Source organism: Botryllus schlosseri, chromosome 15, assembly GCF_051294905.1.
Source record: "Botryllus schlosseri isolate E-star chromosome 15, Bs_hap1, whole genome shotgun sequence".
Lineage (NCBI taxonomy): Eukaryota > Metazoa > Chordata > Ascidiacea > Stolidobranchia > Styelidae > Botryllus > Botryllus schlosseri.
The window spans coordinates 18,157,845-18,182,693 of NC_137250.1; the positions used below are offsets into that span (position 1 = coordinate 18,157,845).

General features: G+C 40.1%; 1 protein-coding gene and 1 long non-coding RNA gene across 4 annotated transcripts in view; one reads left to right on the forward strand and one right to left on the reverse strand.

Moving 5' to 3' along the window:
- LOC145457481 (protocadherin-16-like) overlaps positions 1–24,849 on the forward strand; it is a 77,719-nt gene that overhangs the window by 15,712 nt on the left and 37,158 nt on the right. For all 3 annotated transcript variants that reach the window (XM_080335697.1, XM_080335696.1, XM_080335698.1), the window contains exon 11: positions 2,052–2,250. In XM_080335697.1, coding sequence (XP_080191823.1) covers positions 2,052–2,250 — 199 coding nt within the window. The remainder of the gene's footprint in view (positions 1–2,051; positions 2,251–24,849) is intronic.
- Positions 217–12,494, reverse strand: LOC145457483 (uncharacterized). The gene is made up of 3 exons (XR_013920891.1): positions 12,376–12,494; positions 1,260–1,366; positions 217–1,061 (listed from the first exon to the last, which is right to left on the reverse strand). It is a non-coding gene; the product is annotated as an uncharacterized LOC145457483 (long non-coding RNA).

The window sequence follows — 24,849 nt, forward strand, 5'->3', positions numbered from 1 at the left end:
ACTGTTGCACAGCGACCCTGAATGGATTCCCGTGCACCGAATTCCGGCTAATCATGATTGCCGTTACACGGAATATATGGACGATGTTAAGCTTTTTTGTTTGCACGTCTGCGAGATGGTATCAATGATACCGATATACCATAGCAGAATTTGCACTAATGTATCGCAAAATAAATTTTGTCAAAACTGCTCGCTCGCTGCAACGCATACCTCACATTCTACAAGTTGACCCCGACTGTTATCAAAATTTCGGGCTGATATGACATATTTAAACCGATATATTCTGCCGATATGAAAAATGGCATTTTACTACTGACATTTCTAATTAGTGACAGTAATAAGAAAAATATATTCCGATAAACTTTATTAATTCAAAATCAAACCTCAGCTGAGTAAGACACTAGTACTTCCAGTTCTGGTACAGCAGGCGTATATTTCAGTCCCGGAAATTCATCTTTTGAGCGTTTTCAAGAACTGATCTCCTATAGTCCTCATAAACCAAATCAACAGTACTGAAGACCCGCCTACTTGAAACAGTTGTGGGGTAGATGTAGTCAGTGGGCCCGATATTTCTACAGATATCGGTCGAGCTTGGCCCCGTGTAAAATGGCCACAGCAAGAGACATACCGTATAAATGAAATAATTAAGTTAACACTCCCAAATTTACCCATAATTAGGAGCAAGTCATGATGATAACGTGCCGTATATTAAAATCTGAATTATCCCGGGATTATAAATAGGATACGCGTCGTCAGAACTACTTTGCTGTTCCAACGTGTATTTCTTGATTATAACTTTAGCGGACATTTTAATTTATATTATGTTGTGGTTATGCAACTGTTATTATGCTTTTCTGCTCTCAATTCTGCTCATTAAACTGACTCTGTGTCGTGCGGTTTGGTCACCAGGTCAAATTATATCATGCATGAGTGAGGTTCTTCTTTCATAGTTATAATCAAAACCGCTAATTGACACTATGGCAGTGGAATATAACTTGAAAATACTCCTGCCCGTTGAGTTTCAGTCGTGACTTTTGTTTCGTTGACAATGCTCGTTAATCCTGTAATGATCGCGATAATTGTGAGTTTGCCGATTTGGAAATGGAGAACGGCTGAAACCAGTTCGAATCCACAATTGTTTCATTGAAAATGTTTGATCAACGTCTTGAGCAGTGTACTGCCAATTTGCACCACTCTTATCTATGCTATTGTTACTGTGTCTGTAACAATGTAACCTACACGAAAGTAAGGCTGCTTACCTTTAAACGTGACATAACCGTATAGTATTATCTGTTAGAAAATTTGCAGAATGCACCGGACTTGACCACGAGATTCCTCCTTCAAAAGTAGACACTCGAGATGATACCTATAATACGATAGCAAGATAATGTATTTTCCAAGAAAACTGTTGGGATTACGGACGACGAACAATCGTAAAAATGAAATCGAAAGCGTCCCGTAAAAAGATTGCACCGCTGAGGTGGCCGTAAGCGGATTGCCTCCACTTTTCCAATAAATCAAGTAGATATTGTCTAAAAGTATGCATCTTGCTAACTTCAAAAGTTATTCGTGTGTTATGGATAGTTGACATGGACGCGTAGTCCAAGACAATACCTTTTCGAAATGCTAATTGAGTATAGCCTACGTTTCAAACTCTTCAATTGCGCTGATACATAATTTCACATCAATACTATACTTCCTTATCAGCAATAACTTTGAACACCTCTCATCCCCAGCCCTGGCCATGTGCAAGGTTGGGACTGAATATAATAACTGCTCAAGTGCTCACTGCTCATATTGGATCTGGTAGTAAGTTGGTAGCAAAGTTTGAAGTTTAGCTTGGTATGTTTTGCACAACTTTGCATATGAACGTCTTTACCTCATGATGCAATCCCATTCCCATAATGTAGTATGTACGCCGTTATTTTTTTTTACTGTGATCTCGTAGTCAGTATATTTTAATTCTTGGACTTACATCCTTACATAATCTCGAGATTTGCCGTATTTTATGTATTTCCTCCCACCATCATCAGTACTTTTTTGGCTTACAGGAAATATCTCGACCACGAAATAGCTGCCGAAGTATTCTTGACCGTAACGGCGATAGACTTTGGTACTCCCAGATATAATTCATCCACGACCCTTGTCGTGACTGTCGGCAACGCCAACGACTCCGCGCCGCGATTTGAAAGCACTGCTTACACAAGAAGCGTGTCCGAAGACATCGGCGAGCGACAGTGCTTCCTTCAAGTTTGTGGTCTTTATGTGGAATTTCTGTGTACAGAAAGCTACAGGGGAAAGTAATGAAAGGTTGTAGAGATATGTGATCGTCGTTAGCTCAAATCAAGCTAGCATAGGAGCATCGCGTGAGATAGACAGATGAAAACAATATACTTTGAATACTGATTTGTTTTTGGTGTGAAGTCTATATGCAGTGTGAAGGGTTTTTAAATCTATGACAGACACAGCATCATCGCAGATTTGAAGAGGCAATTGAATTTGTCATTATTACAAGGCCCTTACCCTTACTGCGTATATGTTCCAACTGTAAGCATCGAGGTCATCAGGCTTAATCTCTTCTTCCCTGAATTGATATGTATCAGCATTTTGGTGTAGTCTTCAAACCACAATCCGCAGGTTATCGTTATGTGTAGTAGCACGCTGCTTTTTTACACTTATCCAATTATTTTCTTCCGACTTTCAATAAACAGTCGTACCACAATTTCTTGAAAGACACAGCAATTTCCACTGGAATTTCTTTGCGATTGTTGTGACAATCTTCCGTTCTCAAGATTAAAATTGGTAATTGTGGTCAAGCGGATCACAGATAACGAGGTGGGCTAGGTATATTGCGTTTAACTGTAAATCCGTGTGTATAGTTCTTGGGTGGGTGTGCCCCGCTTTTTAACGAGAAGACTCTCAACGTTTTGACACAAACTTCATACTATTTGTGACACAATAATTTGTCTTGAATTTGTATTCACGCTCACCCGCAACACAACCAGGTGTTGAGCTGCGCAGACGTTGCTGATGCATTTCTGTATCCACTTAACCGGGAGTATTTTGGCGACAATATCGACTTGACCCCAATAACACCCCGTTATATTTACGAACCTACGATTTTAGCCTCTTCAAAATCGTTTCAATATGCACCTGCACGATTGTCACGGTGTCCATGCGTAAAGGGCGCGGCACTATTCACGGTGTTGACACCGATAATGTGGGAAAATTGAATACTAGACTGGTAGTGACTGAGTCGCGGCAGCCTACACATCAAACGTTAGCAAATTCAATGCCTTATATGTATTGGGATCTCAACTTGCGACGACATAAAGAGCTCTTAATGATCAATAACCACGTCTTTCGAAGTTTGTTATATCGTGATCCGATCCTTAATGCAACCAAATACTCCAGTACATAAATTTATACTGAGAACTTGGCTATTCAACACGTTACTGTTTTGGCAATCATTTGTTTCGTAAATATAACTGACGATACAGTAACGTTGGATTTTTATGGACTTGATCTCTCACGGATCTAAAAACGCATATAGCTTTTCTCCGAACGCAATCCAATTTCACAGCGACACAAATAGTCATTCTCGTGCAAGTGCATGAACTCGTCTTTCTATCGCTCTGATTTGAACGGAATTTTTCACCAATTAATATGTGTGCGTGTGACGCAGTGTGCATTGTGCAAGGATGATAGCGTCGTATTTCAGTAGTACCGATAATTTCGACATAATATTTACTGACGAATGTGAGGCGTAATTTTTCAGACAGATTTACCCATCGAATTTTTGTGGTTTCGCTATCTGTGTTAAAGTCAAATATTTGATCATGTGTTGCATATTCACATGATAAACCCGTGTCATACTTCACCCAGGTAGGTTGCATCACAATTCTGGCTATATGCATCCATGTCGGGCAGTATATTTGAATTTTGATAATAGTTGTACATTTTGTAAAATGGTGATTAGGTGAAGACACACGAAATCCAATTCATGCACTGCTGATATGTGAGCTGAAATCATCATGCGCTCGCTTTTATCATGAATCGGCAAACCAAATAACAATTTTCGTATTGAATAACATATTTGAAGGCTTATAGGAGGTACAGAACTTCAATATACTATTGAATGGTATATTCATATTGAAATGAGCCCGAATATTTTCGGCTGACACTCGTCAGGGGTATTCGTCAGTAACTTGTAGAGAATTGAGTGATAAGATCGTTGGTATACAATATATTGAACTTCTGTACATTCTGGAAACTTTCCTATTATAAACAGGGGATTGTTTCGGTGGAAATGTGTTATTTCTGACATCCGTTTCAATACGAGCATCAGGTTATCAACGTATGATTTGTTACGTAGGGCTACCCCTCGAAATTCAAACGACACAACCATACCGATTGTGTCGTCCCAGAAAAGAAAGATGAATCACACTTTCGCCATTTCACGGGCCTGTTTTGTTTGCCCACGAACTTGAGATCATGTCGTAATGTCTGTAATCCTTTATGTTCACGGGGAATCCGTCATAATCGTTCGTGAAGGCATTGTGTGTATCTGAATTTTCGGGCCTTTTTACGAAATTCCGTAGATCTTATCGCTGCGAGATGCGTATAGTCAAAGTTCGGTAAACAATCACCGGAAAAGGTTCTGACAGTAGCAATCATATACTAGCGTTGCTCAAGTGCTGCACGCGTAGTAGCAAATCTTGCAATTTCGAATACTATTGTGCGCTCCTTATCAACCGGACAAGTCGGCTGCGGTGAGGCGCCGTGGTACGTGTAGCTAATCTTGATACTTAATTGGCAGTTGGTTTACACCGCCTGCGTCGGACGGCCGAATTTCCCGTATTTGCTGGTCGCTAATTTAATAAAGTATGAAATAAATTTAGTGCTTGTCTTCGATAGGGAGATTTCCAGACGACCGTATCCGTGTATTAATACTTTTATTTCGTTTTCGTACAGTGTATAGTTACTTTTGGTTGAAGAGTCGTGAACAGGTATTCTGAACCGTCTCTCATGCAACTAAATACTCATACACATCATGACATTGAAATAAAACTGACCTGTCATGGACCCTTAAAACTTGGACTAGATAATCCTATATAGTTGTTCAATTGAAATAATTAGCTCGAAATACCGATAATCTGATTGTGTCTAATGTTTCTATGTTCTGATTATGAATCTAAGCAAATTTTTTGTTTTCCTGAAAATGCTACAGGAGAACTGTGTATATTGTGTAACTATAGAATGTAAAGATGGAATGGCAACGACCGATTTTATAGCTACATGTCACGCAGAACCTTTTTTATAAACATTGCGCGCTGCATGTTGTTAAGTGTTGAGTTGACTGTAAAAGCCAGCTGACTTGAAAAGTCACAAGCTGTGATCACTCCGCGTACGCTGCAGCGACAATGCAAACTAGCCTCGCCATGCCAAGCAGCAAAGCCGTTAGCTGGCGGCGACAAAACGCTTAGCAGATTTCTTTGCGGGAATACTGAAACCCATCAAATCGCGGCGATTATCTGTGACGCGTTTCAGCCGTCGTTTGTTCTTGCGTTGGACCGTGAATGATTTCTTGGACTTTCTTACCGACCGTACTTGAAAAGCTTGGCGTCGGACTATCTTTATTTACGCGCCGGCGTATATGAAAGTTTCGTGCGTTGCCGGGTAGTTTTTTCGTACGAGAAGGTAGGAATTATTGTTGGCCCGCGATCAACTCGATCCATGGGAAAAATCAACAACTATTTGTAAAACTAGCATGAAATCGCAAGTTTGAACATTTTAATCTTGAAATTGTGATTACGTTAAGCGTCGCACTGAATGTATGGCGCTGATGTACTTTCTCCTCTACTTTCAAGCTTACAAACGAACAGCTGAACACTCTACATAACTACATAGCCCTGACGAGTGTCTGACGAAAATATTCAGGTTTATTTCAATATGAATATATCATTCGAGTGTATTCTGAAGGCCTCCAAGATTCTTCCAATATCTACAAATTATACATATTATTCGGTGCTGATTCTATGTTAGGGTGGTTCTATATCGCATAGCCTATATGTAACTGTAAGTTGTGCTTATCAACGCCGCGATTTTTTTTGCACATTAAGATCTGCCTTCCTATTTTCTCGATGCCCAGTCTATATTCCGACTGTCATAGATATATCGCGCCTATTGATACACGAGCATTGGACAATGTAAACTGACCCTTTGGTGGACCTTAGTCCACCAATTTTTATTACTTACGGTAGCATGGTCTCTAAAAATACGTTGTTGAGAATTAGTAACAAGATAGTTGTAGAAGGTTAAGCCCGTGCATTCTTATTGTTAGGTCAAGTATAGTATCGAGGTAGCAGTTAGATTTCGGCACATACACGGCTGGTATCTTTGTGAACATTGATGATGCCAATGATTGTAACGTTTCAACGCCTTAATCTGTTGATACACCGTCACTAATCTCCCTATAAAGCCTCTGGTCTGCAGTTATTTTCGTTTCCGCCTGTGCAGAGATCTTTAGTATGACTCGGATGTTTGTTAACGCCCCGTCGCGGTTCATCAGCGCGCCCTCCGTAATTGACCCCGTGTAATCTCCTACGCCAACATCTCTGGAGAAATGACACATACCTTGACAGCGATTTGTCTCTTGCGGTCGCCCTATCAGATTTTTTTAATCTCATAAATTCATTCCACCAGCCCCTCGTTACTGCTTCTCGCGGCCATTTTTCATCAGAGCTACAGTACGTCACGATTCTGTTGTGTCTAAACTGAGAAGGTCGGGCGAAAAGCGTTTGTACTCGGATTGCCAAATTGCCGTCGCGTCACTCGTGATTAATCATAGATTAAGTTAATCCTTGACTAACAAGGCCTGATGAGTTGATGGATTTGCCGCCCCGGTTGACTGATGCATTGGAGTTTAGTCGCGCGGCACTATTTGGCCCTTACAATTGCTATACTATACTGTTTACGTATGTACAATGTACATCAATGATACTACAAATCCCATCAGGACCATATGCAGAATTATTCAAAATCAACCTATGGAGGTGATACGTAATTCAAGTATCATATGAGACATAGCCTTTCGGTTTGAAATGATGGGTGTGCGGTTATAGTTGTGGATAATTTTGTATTATTGCCGGATATATATAGCATCTTTCAGTTAATTTCCAACATATTTTGTGACATGGTATTACAGACCGTGGCCCAACCAAACCATTACAGATGATAAGCGCCACCAAACTTTTACAGTACAAATAATAATTATTATATACAGGATAGCCACCTTTTTATTGCGAATAGATGAGTAAATTGGTGTGGAGATAACATATGTGATAGGCTATGCGATATATTTCAATCCGTAGTGGGGGTCATGTACTGTCGTCCCATCAAAATCAACCCCTTGACAGTTTCTGTATTTACTTCCTTTCGTAATGGGATATGACGGTACGGAGTTATGCGGACATGCTATGTTCGACTTCATATGAATATCGGATCTAGTAGTATTTACCGATTTGTAATCAATGAACTGTTTTGTCGGTGCCGGACTTTAGAGCCTGTCTAAAAGTTTAGAGCGAATAAATAGGCAATAGGGATATGTTATTTGGCAAACAAATATTTGTACGGCGTACGGTGCGCGCTTATGCAAATACACGGCAACCGGTACAATATTAGTCTTTGCCATTTCGAAACACGCTATTAAAGTGAGTTATTCTTCGGCTTTTATCAGCGATAGCGTACATAGTTGCAAACCGCTGTTGATATAATATAGTTGCCCGGAATTCAGCACCGTGTATTCTCTGCCTGACGTGAGATATTCTCTCAGATGTTGATAAAGCGCTGAACGTATAATACAGTCCGGGCTGTTATTGACATGACTATCGCCGAATCCGTTTCGTATGAAGTGATCGCTAAGTAGTTTATACCTTGCGAGAAATGTTATTGTACGTGAGATCTCTGGCTATGTTCTCAAGTAGAAAGTGCTCAAGAGCTATGAATCTGCGGGATGTAATCCCTACAATGCGCCTACTTCCAAGAAGCCTTGAATGGCGTTTCGAGTCAAAACTCCGGTTCATTGTTGTGTGCAGCGTTTTAGTTGATATGGAGACGATAAGACATACGAAATTCTCCTTGAAATTCAATCCACCAACTGTACAATTGCCATATCGACTTCCAATTTTCTAGTTATATTCATCACTACGAGAGGAGATGCATCCGTGTACTTGGCCTGTATGGAAAGTCGTGGCAGAATATTTTTAACAGTAACGTGACGTCACATATTTTTTGTGACGCTTGAATATAGTATACGTCACATTACACGAAACTGGTGCCCATGTAGCCGTGTTACTCCATCTAGTATAGTAGCCTATATCCCCATTCCCCATTCTTCGATACAGAAGGCATACTGTCATTATCATATTTATTAGTCACAATGCGGATCTGATTACGATTTTCGATAAACACCAGATAGTGAGTTACGATATCTCCGGGCCATTTATTACACGGAACAGTTTCTCGGAGGTACAGAACTTCAATATACAATTGAATAGTACATTCATATTGTATTATATCGTATTCGTATTATTCATATTTCAATATGATATACTATTCAATTGTTTTTAGTTTATTGGTCAGAACCATTCCTAGAATAATTACTTTATTACATTCATGGAAATCGTTATATAATCATGTACTTGTACTTAAGTGGAGGTTTATTTCTACTTCCAATCGAGCACCAAAGAGAACTACTTTGACCACGGCTAGTATGCGAGCCTCAAGCGGACTATAACACTGTTTACTTTACACCATTCATAACGCAACACAAAACAAATTCCGAACACCCCGCTAATGTATTGTATTGTGTTGTATTTTTCATCGCGAACATCACCCCTTTTACACTATAAATGATGATGTCATTAATCCGTCGAGGCTGGCTTGTTTGCACACTTGCACAGTTCTTCGGTCGGCACGCTGACTCAACCCGCGTCGATTATCGCCGCGACCTGCGTCTGTATTAAACCTTATCTGATTGCGTTACCTTTTCGACCGGGGCGCCTGTGCTTGTTTACCAGGCCGGCCGTAATGTTGTCGGTAATCACAATCTCACCCCCGGGTCGCGGTAATGCGTTGCGGCGGCCATATTTTTTTCGATTAACGCCCATCAAGTCGCGCCTGGCTTGCTGTTGCGACGCTGCCCCACTCGATAAGGTATAATGGCACTTCGAGTGCGTGCTACATTGAGAGAGCTGGCTGGCTTTTTATGCTACTGAACTCTAGAGAGCTTTTGCCTGACTCTCGAAGTTTCGAATCAGTAATATCGCCTTTTCGATGTCATACTTGATGGGGAAAATATTTCTAATAATCGCTGCTTTGAGAGGGAGAATATGCTTTAAGACTATGAAGCTAGGCGCTTCAGAATGCGGTTATCATACCTTTGCGCCTTTGATGGGCTATTATGTCGCGGAATTATTTGTCGAAGTTGCTCAGTTCATTCTACGTTGCATTTAGTGGAGTCGTTTTAAGCCCGATTACAGCCAAGCGCGATCGTGACATTACTGCAAATTTACCAAAGCACAGTGATGTTTCGTAGCCCCACTATATACACCACGGTTATACCATATCCATGGGATGTATTTCCGGCCGGATGGGTGATACATACCATATATGTTGTGTTGAACTCCGACCAATCCTCAAACAGGCTGAGTGAACACTAGGGGTGTTCAAAAATGACTTTTTTTCTCAAATTGTATTGGCTACTTCATAAAATTGTTAGGTTACCTAATTGAGGCCTACACACCAAATTTGGTTCAATTCCAATCAGTTGCCGCATTGCTACAGGAGAACAAAGTTTCTATATATCAGGGGTCACCAACCTTTTTGCAACCAAGGGCTACTTTTGTGTACTGATTGCAGTGACGGGCTACCATTTACTCCCGTCGTTTACCCGTGCCAGATTGAATTTCCGCTTTGATATTCATAACACTGGGCAGGAATCACATTGCGGTAAGACTTCTACGAGAGTCTTCTAAATCAACACATCTCATTTTAACTAGCTAAGCACTACGACCTTTTGAGAAATCACGAATTACTTCGCACCATGTTTATATAAATTATACAGCAACAGTCGACTCAAGTTTTAAAATAAATCATGTCACACTTTAGACTGGACATCATGTTCTCTGTCTCTATATCAGTCAGTGGCAGGCCTGACATTGCATGCAATCAACTAGTGCGCTGTACTGTGGTATGTAACTTGACCTTTCAACTCTGAGTTAGTGTTCCCTATGTGCGTTAGTGAGTTCTGTTCTGTATTTGTTTTTGATTAAGTTCATGTCCGCAAAGGCTGATTCGCAACGATAAGTTGAACCAAACACGCTTGCAACCGCCATAGCTGCTGCACAGTGCACATACACCACTGTACTTTTCCAAGTCAACAAGGCACCAAAAGTTTGCTGCAGCCTTGTGGGCTTTGAGGTGGAGGTCATTTTGCAGTGTTACAATTTCAATTTTATCCTGTTCAGCATCCAGACACAACAGATTTCAATATACCTGACAGCAGCATCGATTACGGAAAGTTAGAAATATGGTGCTAAACTGCGTTGAGTGTAAGAGAAATAAGCTTTGTCAAAAGATGCAATACGTAATGGACATACACATATTGAAAATCTGCTAGTACTTCACTGCTATCTGCTACCGAATATTAATGTTGTTTACTACTTTGGCATTGTCCAGGACGTCGAGCTACCATAACGGAACCCCCCGCCATTCCAAGAAGACCTTGGATGGCATTCCGTCATGTCGCCTGTATGGGCAGTGAGCCGCATCCTACGTCTTCGATATCTTGTGATTCTATTACATGTTGGTATATTACTAATTGTAATTGCGGAAATTTGATATCATCATTTTAAGTGTTAATTATGTATTGACACTTGTAAGCTACATGTCAATGTGATTTAAACAAGAATAGCTAAATCAATCAATCTATATATTTAAAAGCTCGCTGGTAATAATCTGACGAATATTGGTAAATGCTTCTATTCGATCTATTTTTAAAACAGTCTCGCGGGCTACTCATCTGTTCCTCGCGGGCTACCTGGTGCCCGTGGGCACCACGTTGGTGACCCCTGCTATATATCATATAATAATAATATATAAAAAATTCTAAATTTTCTGTTCACCCCATGGATGTGTTAGGTTGTCTATAGAAACGATGTTCACCAAATTTGACTCAATTCCAACCAGTGAAAGTGAAGTTATTGCTGTCGAAAAATTTGGATTTGAATAAAATAGTATTTACTATAATAAATAATTAAAGAATTGACCACCGTAAATGCTATTTTATTCAAATCCAAATTTTTCGACGGCAATAACTTCACTTCCACTGGTTGGAATTGAGTCAAATTTGGTGGACATTGTTTTTATAGACAACCTACAGTAACACTTTCATGGGGTGAACAGAAAATTTTGAAATTTTTTATATTATTTTTTGTATAATAAATGAAAACTTTGTTCTCCTGTAGCAATGCGGCTACTGATTGGAATTGAACCAAATTTGGTGTGTAGGCTTAAATCAGTTAACCTAACAATTTTATAAAGTAGCCAGTACAATTTGAGAAAAAAAGTCATTTTTGAACACCCCTAGTGAACAAATAGGGTTCGTCTGAACCCCGGTTAATAACCAAACTTTGCGCAATATTCAAGTGCACATAAAATTTGCATGCAAATGCAAGCGTTTGTTGAAAAGTAATGCTGAATTCTAATACTAAGCATTTTCCGAAAAACCCATATATCTCTTTATCTGCTCAGCTTATAATACCCGTCTGTTTTGACCAGTGACGCCCACGGGATTTGATGGACTTATGGCGTAGTGTCTACTGACCGCAATGGAATAGCATATTGATATTGAAATAAACCCGAATATTTTCGGCTGACACGCATCAGGGGTAATTGTCACCAACTAGCAACAGCTCAATATGAATATTCTTTTCAATTGTATATTGAAGTTCTGAACCTCCAAGAAGCTCTTCAATAATCGCAATACCGTATTTATATGCGATATTCATCTTACTTGCGAAAGGGCATCATTTTAGCAAAGCCGATAATGACTTACCCATCACCTGTAGGCCTACGTCATATCGGTAGTGATATATTATCACCCACGCGGACCATGATTGCCCACCATTCAAGCAATATTGCCATTGTCCGAGCCATGTTGCCACATAATAATAATTCATTATGACGCTCATAACGTAGAATTCGATCCGCCTGGGAATATTTACCGCATAAAGACCAAGGATTTACAGCAGATATGTTAGATACGCGAATGTTATCAATCGCAATAATCTCAGCCTCCTGACTTGTACCCACCAGCATTCGTCACGTCAATCCAGTAATTCCACTTTATCCTATTTCGCGCAATAACTCCTCTTTGTCACAGAAATAATCCGTTTGTTTCCTGCTATGGCGGTTTGCTTTGTCGCGACGGTGTGCGGTATCAATGATACATTCTCGTTTCGCAGCGTAACGGCAAAATCAGCGATCTGTCACAATCTTTATGACGTCACATTGTGTTTAACCTTAACGTTACTGCAGCCGTCCTTAATTACTTTTGCGCGCGTTCTAAGATTAGCGAAAGGCACACTGTTAATGCCTGGAAAATTAACGCTGGAAAATTGATGTATTTACCAGTTTTCCGCCATACGGGTGGGAATTAATGTCTATTTTTCAAATTTCAGCCATGGAGCAGGTAGCAGGATCCTGCACCCGTGCAAATCAGGCCTTTTCACCCAAATAACACCAACCCTGTGATATATATCGATAAGAATTGGTGTATTTGACTTGATTTTACCCTTTGAAATGGCGTGAAAGCAAGATTTTGTACCAGAAAGTGCCTTTCATCCGATTTGCGTCCTGCGATATGGTGGTAATCGTAGAAATACACGATTTTCGTTAACATTGCAATCGCTTTCGACGCCTGCAGTGTTCGTGACTAGGAGGTGTCGAAAGAGTATTTTATCTCTGCTCAAATCAAGTCCGTAGAATAGTCGAGAAAAGCTGTTTCCGCGATAGACAACGTTGTGGTGAAACAGTCGTTTGTGACTTGCGGTATTGGCTACATAACGTGAACTTGGAACGATTTGTTGTTCTTCTTTCTACGTGTTTTTGCAGCATTCGTTGCAACAGAAACAATCAGTGCTGATCTGGCGCGTACCAAGTTTTTATGGTATTCAGGGCGATTCGACTGCAAGCGTAATGTCATTACACCTGGCCGATATTCCTAATTATGATTCCTGATCTGTCAACTTGTGGCACTGTTCACATTCATCCTTGACTTTTGTAAGACAGCACCAGGCCAATTTTCTTCATTTTTATTCCGTAGCTGCCGAATTGTAGCACGGCCCACTTCTGAGCTTTTTATAAGACACCGCTTACGCGGATGAGATGGCGAGGCGGATCCCAGATAAACCTCCAACACTTAGGAAGGGATTCTGGAGTCACATTGGTGTTGCAACCCATTGGTGTTTGTCTACGGGGCTTTCGTGGTCCCCTTAAATCTAGTCCGGGCCCCAATGTGGTCTATTGACTACAGGTTAAGAATCCTGTCGTAGTGTGTCTTTCGCCAACTCTGCACAGGAATTGCGACGACATTCGACCGCAATTTGAGTTTTGTTTTTATCGACCACACTGCGGATGGTCCCACGCTTACCCATCTGTGTTAAGATTTCGCGATGGTACATTTTGGCTTCTTTGTGTTTACGCGGCGCGGTTTACGGTTCGGTGAAAGGTGCGATGCAGCTGGCGGGCTGCACACGGCGGATTGTTTCCCCGTGTGTTTCATAACTTCGTGTGGTTGCGTAATAAACAGGTCGGTTATGTTGGATATTGCATTTTCGCAACGTATGACAAATTATTGCCGCTGGCTGTGTGGGTATAGGAATTTTGCGAACTGTGTTCATTTCTGTCATGCCCCAATGCAGGGACTTTTATGCTTGAGTATATATAGTGCATCATAGGCCCATCTCAGCCCAATTTTGTTTTCGTACAACTACTTCATTATTCCGAAATTGTCCTTCTAGTTCAGTGGTTTCCGAACTTATCAAAAATGCCTTTGCAATTATCCTGGTATTTCGCGGTCCTAAAATATCAAATAATGCTATAGGAAAGATTCGATTCGCTAATATTATAGGTACATGCTTTAAGATGTCACAAAAACCACGTAAAACCATCTATATTATCGAAAAATAAAACTAACTAATAGTGATGGAATGTAATATTTTAAAACATAACCTAATGTTTAAAAGCTTTTTAAATGGTTTTTTTCTAGTACAGCATAACTGTACATTAACAGTGTGCAGCTATAATGTTGAAAATATTTCGCTAACTAACGAATATTAATAAATCAGGCTTTACACCTGATAAAGTTCTGTTACCGAATGACAATCATTAAAGAAATTCTTACTGCGACCCTTTCAAACTGCACGGGCCCCAGTTCGTCCTCGAACCCCAGTTTGGTGCCCCCTGTTCTAGTAACAGCTGTTCACTTCTATCAACGCCCCTCCGAATATATACGTTTAATGGGGTACTACTACCTTGTAAGTGGTGTCGTAGAAAGAGCCTAGGACGATAGTCGGCCGAGCCATAAGTCAGCAAATCCGGAATCATAATAAGGAATATCAGCCTGGTGTAAAATGAAACACCATGAATACCCAAAACGACAACTACCGGTACCTTGTTTGCCACGGTATAATCGTAGAGTTAGTGCCACCTTTTATGCGTGTCTGTATGTATTAGTAGCCTACTTGTCCTGGTAATAAAGTATGTTCGGGTGGATATGTAAGGTAACCTACTACAGCGTATATCCGCGGGCTAAATGTATCCAGTCCGATGTATAGCTCTTGTGACTCAGATTAAGCCCCTTACAAAAAGTGACTAGAAAGTTACAGATCCTACATCTCGGTGCTATGGTATCCTTCTCGAGTGTCTACCGTTTATTTGTTTGCATCGCCTATTAAAGCGACTACTCTCATGAGGTCATAATATCGATCGCTCCTCGAAGATGTGTGCGCAGAGATTTACCGGCGACAACACCGTCTCCGGTCGAGTGGATTAGCGCACACAAGGGCTGTACAAATCAATTTTAGCCAATTCGATACATTTCCCACCGGCCGCCCGGCGCGGAGATCGTGTTATGGGTGCTGTCGGATAATACGTATTACGTCAGGAGCCGTTGTGAAGATGTGGTCTTCGCGCGTAACCAGGCGGTGACTAATTATGCGCGTAAAAATTTATGTGACTTCCTGACATGAATCTGTATGCCCGTTTCTTGACTTGTGTAGTCATTGTTCTCAAAGTGTCCTGCGATTCGTGAAGTTATATAATTGATTGGTATATTCATATTGAAATGAACCCGAATATTTTCGGCTGATACTCGTCAGGGGTAATCGTCGCAACTAGTAGTAGAGAATTGGAGGGAACATTGTCTATCAACAATCGTTACACAAGATACGTTGATATACAAATATGTGTGTGAAATGTTTGGTTAAAACATGTGAGTATTGTATAGTCTCCTGGTCATTCCGCGAGTGGTCTTGTTAGATATTACTGAAGCGTTGTCGTATGCATTTGTTTTCAAGTTACGATTTGTGAGTGAGCTTTTATGTTCGGTTTATATTCCCTCCCGAATCAATAAATCCAACATATCGGAAATCAAATGCCCACGCTTCCGACAACATCAATCCCGCTAAGACTAAGTGTCCCATTGTGCGATACTTGAGCTGTTCAGTACGCCGATAAAATCAAAATTGCTTTCTGCTTAACAATAATCCTTGTGCCAACAAATGCTTTCCCGATGATTGACCCCATTTCGGTTAGTTTATTTTGGGGCGGGCGAGTTATTTCATCTTTTGTGCCTCTCAATGCGAAGTAGCGACACGCGAAGTGGTCTGTCAATGAGCGGTTCCGATGCCAGGAATTAGATTCCTAATTTGAGCACTGCACAGAGTCAAATAGATTTCGGATTACCATGAATTTTTTCAGCATAACACAATCTTGATTAATCTATCAAAGACATGGAGTACCGCTACACGTGCGTCTTGTAATATCTAGCAAACCTGACGTTTTTTCACTTAATCTATCAACGAAATTGTGAAATACAAACGAAAATATTATACACGCGCTTTCCGTATCCAATGCATCGAGGATTTGTTATCTTTACTGGAGTATTCCCGATTACAGCACGATAAAGCGATGTGTTTGTGATGTTCCGTGCGTACGATACCCCGTAGGCATGCGGAAGGGCTATCTGCGATCTCCCATGTCGCAATTTGTTCGGTATAATGTTCCATACCGAATGGAACAGTTTCAATGGCCGGTGATTTGTGAGTCTGATAAGGCTGGAGTCGTACATGGGATGGGAATTTTTCTTGGAGTAAAATAATAATCCGGGAGTTTGTGGCTCCGTTAAGGGCGACATTGACGCAATTGTTTACTTTTGTATATAACGAAACCATATGACTGGTACTTTCGCTGTTGCGACTAGATAAATGCGCAAATGATAGTAATTAATGCATTATTATTACGTAGTTATAGTTGTATTTGAGGCTCGACGAATAAATTCTCTCTCTCTCTCTCTCTCACGGGTAGGAATCAGTAAAATCGAGTTAAACCCAATTCGAATGGGTATCTCAAAGCCACGGCCAAGCCAACCACTATTTAAAGACCAGTCGACCCAGCTCAATTCGGATACTTTGACTCCACTCGCTTTTGGCCGAATTCGACGGACAAACGGCTTTGTCGGAATTGCGCGGAATACCAACTGTTCGTTATGCATGGTCAATGGTCATTGGTCAATGGTCAATGGTCATGCGTAAAGGCAGACAGCACATTTAAAATACTGATGTGTTGTATACTCGACTTGGTTTCACCATAATCACTCATCTTGTGTCGAGACAAACGAAGTAGGCTACTGTTTACTGTGTCGTATTGGGGCCTACGATAACGATAATAATTGCGACCATGTGTCCGGATTAAGCGGATAGTTGTCCGAATTAACCGTAGTTTTTTACGTCCAAGTTTTTCTTTTTTTTTTCGCTCCCGAGTATTTTGGCCGAATAACGCGGTATTCGGGGTTATTCGGTGTCCGGATGGTAGACTGCCATTATTTTAATTACTGAACGAAAATACATACATTGTCTTTACCAATGGTATTGAATCAGCGAATGTGTAATTGTATTAGTTATATCGTATCGCTTCACGTTTATGGGTTCTTTGATCGCTTGATTTAACCGCGTAGTTCAGTTAATATCGTTATTGAGAGCCACCAATCAAAACCTGATTGCCTAACGAGAGAATGCAAAGGAACTGGGTGAATATTCTTATAGATTCGCTTCGCATCGTCTGATTCGATATTCGCACGACTTGGTTCGTTGAAAAATGCAACCAGTATCTAGAGTTGGTAATTCGTGTATTTTTCACCCCAAATTACACTCACCGAGGCCAACATTTTGAATAATTACGCCCACGTATACACGGGCCGGTTCTGCTTACGTGATCCTGTAGCCTCACTCAACCCGTCGCATTGCGTCCACCTCACGTGTCACCAATCTTAAGACCAAGCATCGCAAAATTGTAACAACTACGCAAACAACATAAAATTCATTTCGCCGGCTATAAAAAGGTTATTGAGTTTGCCGCCAGAATCCAATCGCTGCGGACCATTCAATACTTTGTATCTTTGATGTTTTGCGGGGCCCCGTGTCAGATGCTGTGTGTGGGCTGGCACGCTCGAAACGGCCGGCTCCTAGCGTAAATCTCTTGCATTTGGGTTAACGGCTAGTTTTAAGACTTCCCGTCATATTTTTGCTTTACTCCTTACCTTTACTGACCGGTACTAGTGTGTGACAGAAATTTACGACCTTAATATTTGCGCTTGGGCACATATCGTGAAATCGGTCGTGTATGGTATATATTCGCGGCCGAATTGGTTTTATAGTACCGTGTTTTTGTAGTACGCTGTATCGCTGTATTAGTCACCCGTGGGATTCTACTCAATATTCAATTGGATGATATGGATTCCAAATTCTCCACTAGCTACCGACGATTACCCCTGACAGTGTCAGCCGAAAAGATTCGGGTTTATTCTGTACCTCCAAGAAGCTCTGCAATACTGCAAACCTAATTGGATATATCTACTTGTAATTGTACTTGAGTAGAATTTTACGACGGTATTTCGACTACCTGAGTACCAACGATGACATTTGACCACCAGCGGTTGCCAGCGAATAGCTAAACCCTGCCGTGGATATAATAACGATTTTCAGTCAAGTATAACATTATCTATTTCATGCCGACTACCACTTCGTAAACCGCCTATTAGAAATACTTATGATACATTCTGGAAGCGGTCAGTGTAGGAAAACGCAGTTATTTTCTGAACACAGCACGTGCCACCACCCCCTGCAGCGATAATCTGCGAAATACCTTCGTGCTCATTTACTGCGTGAAATAGCAGTCTGATCGCGGATATCTCGTGCGTTTCGCTTGTTGCGGTGGATACGAATTTGAATGCTAACGCTTTCTCTGTGGCGATTATTGTGTCCTCTTGGTCGTGCTAAAATACATCTGCATTCTGCAGCTATCGTTTTATCTGGCATGTGATCGAGACTGCGCGTCGTTAGTGAGGTAATCATGTTTCACGGGATGATGGTGTAGCTGTTATGTCGTATTTTTCGGCGTTTAGACCAGTAATATCAAACTCAAAAGCGGTCGCTGGCCGATTTCCTAGCTTGGTAGACGCCATAGGCCGCATCTTTGTAATCAGGATTGCCATTAACATGGATACCAAACTAGGGACAGCCCAACAAAACGCGAAATTAGTATAGTAATGACTACAAAAGTATTTTGCCCAACCGTAATCGCGGCCTCATTGTCGAAAATAAGGATAAACTTTAAACATGCAGAGAATAAGGACAAAATAAAGACACAATTCAAACATAAAGCGAAATTTGACAAATTAATACAATGTAGTGGTGTCATATCATTCAAAATAAGGACAAATCTGAGAAATAAAGTCGTGGCAACGCTGCTGGCAATGGTGGTAATTAGGGATGGTGTGAACCTCTGAAAGGTTCAGGTTCGTGTGAACGCGAACCTTTTTGAAAGGTTCAGTGTGAACGCGAACGTGAACCTCATGACGTCACGTGACGTCCTATTGCTAATTTCAACCCAATATTTCAATGAAGTGATGGCCTATATTATTGTACACGATACCTAGCGACGACTCGGGCCACAATGCGGAAGTACATATTGACGCTTTAAACGTCGCTAAATGTATCAACTGAGGCAATCAAATGATAAAATAATCTCACAAATCAATATCTTCTGTCACTTTGCAACAATTTCGACGAGGACTTACCAGGGAATGTAAGCTTACGCCTTAACGGTTTAGGCCAGACCAGAAAATGTATTCGGCATCTCGAGTCATGGATATTGAGCAGAGTGTAAAACGGGTGTCTATACTTGCTACCGATATTACCCCATTAACAAGTTATACATAAGTAGCCAACACCCCAATCGCACGGATTTGGTTTTTATGATACAGTAATAAACATTTTTAGTCAAAATTGACCAATCCGTACGCCTGCTATATTTTTACATCAGAAAACGATATTAATTGAATAAGCATCATTCGCTGACTAATGTATTTCGCTCTTGATGTTATGTGATTGCCGATCAAGCTCACAGTAGAGAGTCACTAAATATTGACAAACGGAAAGCTGGTTATTTCGAGCAAACTTTTGTAACAAAGCAAGTAAAATCTTTTAGATTGTTAAAGTGAATGCTCATTTAGTGTTGATTGTTCACGCTGCCAGCGCCATGCATAGAGTGGTCCGCAGTTGAAATGCAATAAATTTGAACCAAATAAGTTGTAATGAACAAAAAATTGTAATATATATGAAGAAGGTTCACAGTGCAGAACCTACCAAGGTTCTGTTGTGAACGCGAACCTCAAAATTTCCGAGGTTCACACACAGAACGTGAACGTGAACCTCACGTTCACACCATCCCTAGTGGTTATCCCTCTCCTGCCAAGAAGGCCGTATTTGGTGATATGAAAGTGTCCGATTGAAAATGACACGACCTCTGTCAATCTGCAATGATGCAATGATTCTTGCTCTGGCTACTACCATATTATCAGTATAATTAGATATAGGGGCTTGTAACGAAAGTCGTATTTTCCGCGTGGTGTGATCATAAACTAGAAAACACGATGGCATTCTTGTCAGGGCCATGTCGGATTTTAAACCCTGGGCTCGCACCGAAAAACTGCTCCTTTGCGTAATCCGGATTAGCGATTGCGCAAAATCGGAAAACGTCACACAATACCATTTGTCCGACATCGTCCGAAGGAATTATCAAAACTCGGATGTCTGTAAATCCGACTTACGCGCCGCGAACAATCATCGGAATGTATGATGCATAACGGCTAATTCGCCCCCCAGGCCACGTCATAGAGTACGCGGTCACAGTGTTATGTCTTGTGCCAATGGTTTGATGGATAACCTCTACATGTGGTAGGGCACCTCGGGAGGCTGTGTAGCGCAATGTCAGCATTGATCATCACCTGCTCCCTGAATGGTGGTCACAGTAGCCAATAGCCATTGCTACTAATTCTACTCGTGTAGCAGTAGAAGTAGCTATTAAAAGTAAGAAAACAAATATTCTAGGCCACGGGTCACCAACGCTGCCTGCGATCTGATTTGAAACTTCGGAAAAAGGCTTAATAAAGCATTTTGAAATGCTGGAATTGATTACAGTTTCACAATATTGTTGTTGCTGCTGTTCAAAGTTCCAAATTTTACAAATTAGATTAGAATTAGAATTAAAACTACACCTTTTTTTCAAATTAGACTAGAATTAGAATTAGAACTACACAGATTTTTTTTACGAATGACTTAAAACAAGAATTATAGCTGCACAGATTTTTTCAAAATTAGTTTAGAATAAAATTAATACTGCACATTTTTTTCCAAATTAGACTAGAATTAGAATTATAACTACGCAGATTTGTTTTCCCGAAATGACTTAAAACAAGAATTATAGCTGCACAGATTTTTTCAAAATTAGTTTATAATTAGAATTAACACTGCACATTTTTTTCCAAATTAGACTAGAATTAGAATTCTAACTGCACAGATTTTTTCCCCGAATTGACTCAAAACAAGAATCATAGCTGCACAGATTTTTTCCAAATTAGCTTAGAATTAGAATTAATACTACACATTTTTTTCCAAATTAGACTATAATTAGAATTCTAACTACACGGATTTTTTTCCGAACCGAATTAAAATTAGAATTCTAGTTGCACATATTTTTCCAAATTAGATTAGAATGAGTACTACTGAATTCGCAAAAACTTGGGCACTGGATGAATTTTAGTTCATTTCAAATCAGAGTTCATTATCACGAACTCGTATGAGGATAGCAAATGTCTGTGCACTTGTGTGCAGCGAGCTTGTCTCGTTTCGCACTGCGTAATTCTCCTGCAGCATTTTCATGAAAACCAGAAATTAGATTAGAATTTAAATTGCAGCATAGAAACATTTCACAAATTAGATTAGAACTAGGTTACCGTCATTTAGCTCTAATTAGAATTATATACTCGTCCAAGTCTGCTGTGAAGTGGAATTTTAATCTTCGATTCAAGGCTTAGCCATACGCCGAAAATTGGGTGGTCTTGTACTGTTACAGTTGATAATATCGCCTGAAATGTGATAGACGCAAATCCCAGTTTTTCTATGCATGTACAATATGCATCCGTCAATTGTATCCGTCAAAACGATGGCCGTTTTATACGCTAGTATCTATTGTAAGGTTAAATAGCTGCATGAATGTGTGCTGAAGTAGTATTAATAGTCTCTCCTGCATTAAATTCATATCAAACCCATTACTCACAAATCTTGAGTAACTCAAGTTTGACAAGGAATTGTGGATATTTACATTTGATATCGCCTATCAAAGCGTGTGTCAAACAATGTGTCATCGAATATATTTGTTTACGTCCTGTCAAATCGTAAAGAGTTGACTGATCGGCAGCCATTTTTTATCGTGAGATTCCATCTCTGGTTTTAGGTTTTAATGCTCTGGTTTGGTGTCGCATAATTCCGTATTCATTTTCCGTCTATTTCCCGCATAGGCGTACCGTAATCCTATTGTGTTGAAAATAATTAACCTAATCCGGACGTGTCAGAAACGGTTTTGGGCTAATTAGTCATATTTTTTATTGTGTTTAATTTAAAATGTGGGTGCAGAGAACTATGGTCGGTTATCATGTAAATCATATACACGACTGTATGAAAATTTGTGAAAAATCGGAATAATGTCCTCAATTTGTAATAAATGTGTGTGCTGTAAAGAGTACAAAGTTTGCACAGCCCAAAAATTTTCCAGGTTTATCAGATTCATTGTTGCACCCAGCAGATTTGGACAACTATAATTCCAGCCAGGCTAATTAGAACGAAATGCCGCTGATCTAATTCTTATGTAATTTGTGAAATGTTTTCTAATCTAATTTCTGCTTTTCCTGTAAATACGACAGAACTATTTGATGCGAAACGAGCCAAGCTTGCTACACCGACATTTGCGATTCTCATGATTTGATATGAACCAGATATTCGCGGATTCAGTAATTGTAATGTAATTTGGAAAAAAATCTGTCGCTATAATTCTAGTTTGTAGCTGTAATTGTAATTCTAATCTAATTCAGAAAAACTGGGACTTCGTAATATTCCACTACTATAATTACATTAGCATACCATCCTTACAACTTTGAAACCTTCTTTCGAAATCCAATTTTTCTTTCAATCCCATAACTATTTTTGTGCGAGAGACATTGAAGAGTTATTACACGCCTGTATGAGTGACACTTTTCCCTTTATGTTTATTCAAAATGTTAATACAAATCGAATAATCCCTTTGCGCTATACCAGCAATTTCGAAAGCTCTATCAATACCGCGGTTTTCTAGCGATGTTTCGGTCTGTTATGAAACTGTCCCGTTATATACCCTTAGGAATCCAGAACGTATGCCGACACCTGGTCTAAGACGCTTACGCCGGTGCTGTGTTGACATTGATTCGTTATGACATTCAGCTGATTCTATTTTGAAATTTCTATAGGCCTGAAAGATTATAATAAGTCAGCTGTGTTGGATTTTTCGAATCTGTCGTTACGAGCCCCCTATAATCACGTTGATTTTGCTGTCATGTCAACTATAGACATTCCTGATGAAATTGATTAATTCAATTCATATTTTTCAAATACAACACCTATTCATTTCGTGTCTTACCCAGATACAAGTGTAATATCCGGTAATGCCTCAAAACATTTGAAAATCGCGTAAAAATTGAAAATCGTGTCTTTCAAAAAGCGCAGAACGAAAGTGCGCCGTGCTGTAAGTCTACAGATCAGGACTCATAATAATAATAATATCTGTCTTGTTTTAAATGATCATCAATCATAGATGGCGGAGTGTCTTCAACACAATAACAGAATAGAGCAACATGTCCGGCGCGCGCCGCTCAAGTGGACTTTCAATACAGGAAATTTCTGAGCCCGGGAGCTATTATCACTACTATATGTCTTAATTGATTTGGAATTCGCAAAATTCATGCCTTGATGACATTCGGCGATATTGGCATTGTGATGTCCTTACGTATAGCGTATATACATAATATCTGATATAATCGCGGATTTTCGTTAGATTTAACATAGCTTTTGGTGAATTCACGGCGAGGTATTTGATGGGGTACGTACAATGGCAAACCTAATCTATGGTTTGTTACACATTTTTTCCAAAGACGCCTTCATTTCAAATTTTATCCAACTATAAGGGTGCAGTGAATTAATATGATTAAATACAATGCCGATAATAGTAGAACATTTTGCCCTGGTGACAGCGATGGTTTTTGTTACGAAATTTAACTAAAAACAAAGTACGTTGCTAAAATTACAATTTACATACCAACATTGCAACAAGTAAAATGCTGCATACGACGTTATTTCAAGACCAATTCCGCGTATTCAGTCCGTATATTCTATAGGCGCGGCACATATTACAGGTCACCCGCACGAGCCTTGTAATGCCACAAGCGTCGAAAGGATTAATTTTAGACCGCGCCATTCTTAACCATCGGCAGTTCTTTGATTACGCTCTTTGTTCAGTCATTACCGACGCGTTATTTAATAATCACTCCGCAATCTTTGGCAATGAATGAGATCAGCTTGTTTTATTACGCATAAATGATTATACGACTCGCCAGGTGGCCGTTCTTACTTATTCGTGCCTTGCAAGTTCATTTCGCCCATTATTATTATTTATTCAAGCTAATTTTAGACATTGGAATTTAAACGCGAGTCTTTTACACCTTGTAGATGGCAGTTAGCAGTGCTGAATTCATGCTGTGCTTGGTATGTGCAGCAAATCATTCTAGTCAATTCTTGTTGTGTAATTAATCCAGTGCCAATGTAATTTGTGAAGAATGCATTTGCTCAGTTCCGCACTTGTGGACAAGGCCATTATGATAATTATTATTATAGAAACAGTTGCATTATATGCGTGGTACATTCACCGAGTATGTGTAACGTGTATTGCGTATACCACCGCCTTAAAACCCTGCATGTCATCTCGTGTAGGCTAATCCAAAATATCGACGTATCAGTCATTATGACTCCGCCCGATAATCCGCATTTGTGTTGGCAGCAGTTTTTGCCGCGATTATACTCGACTCATTATGATAAGCGGTGTTGACGCCTTGGAATCAGTTTTCCGGCGACACAGTACGAT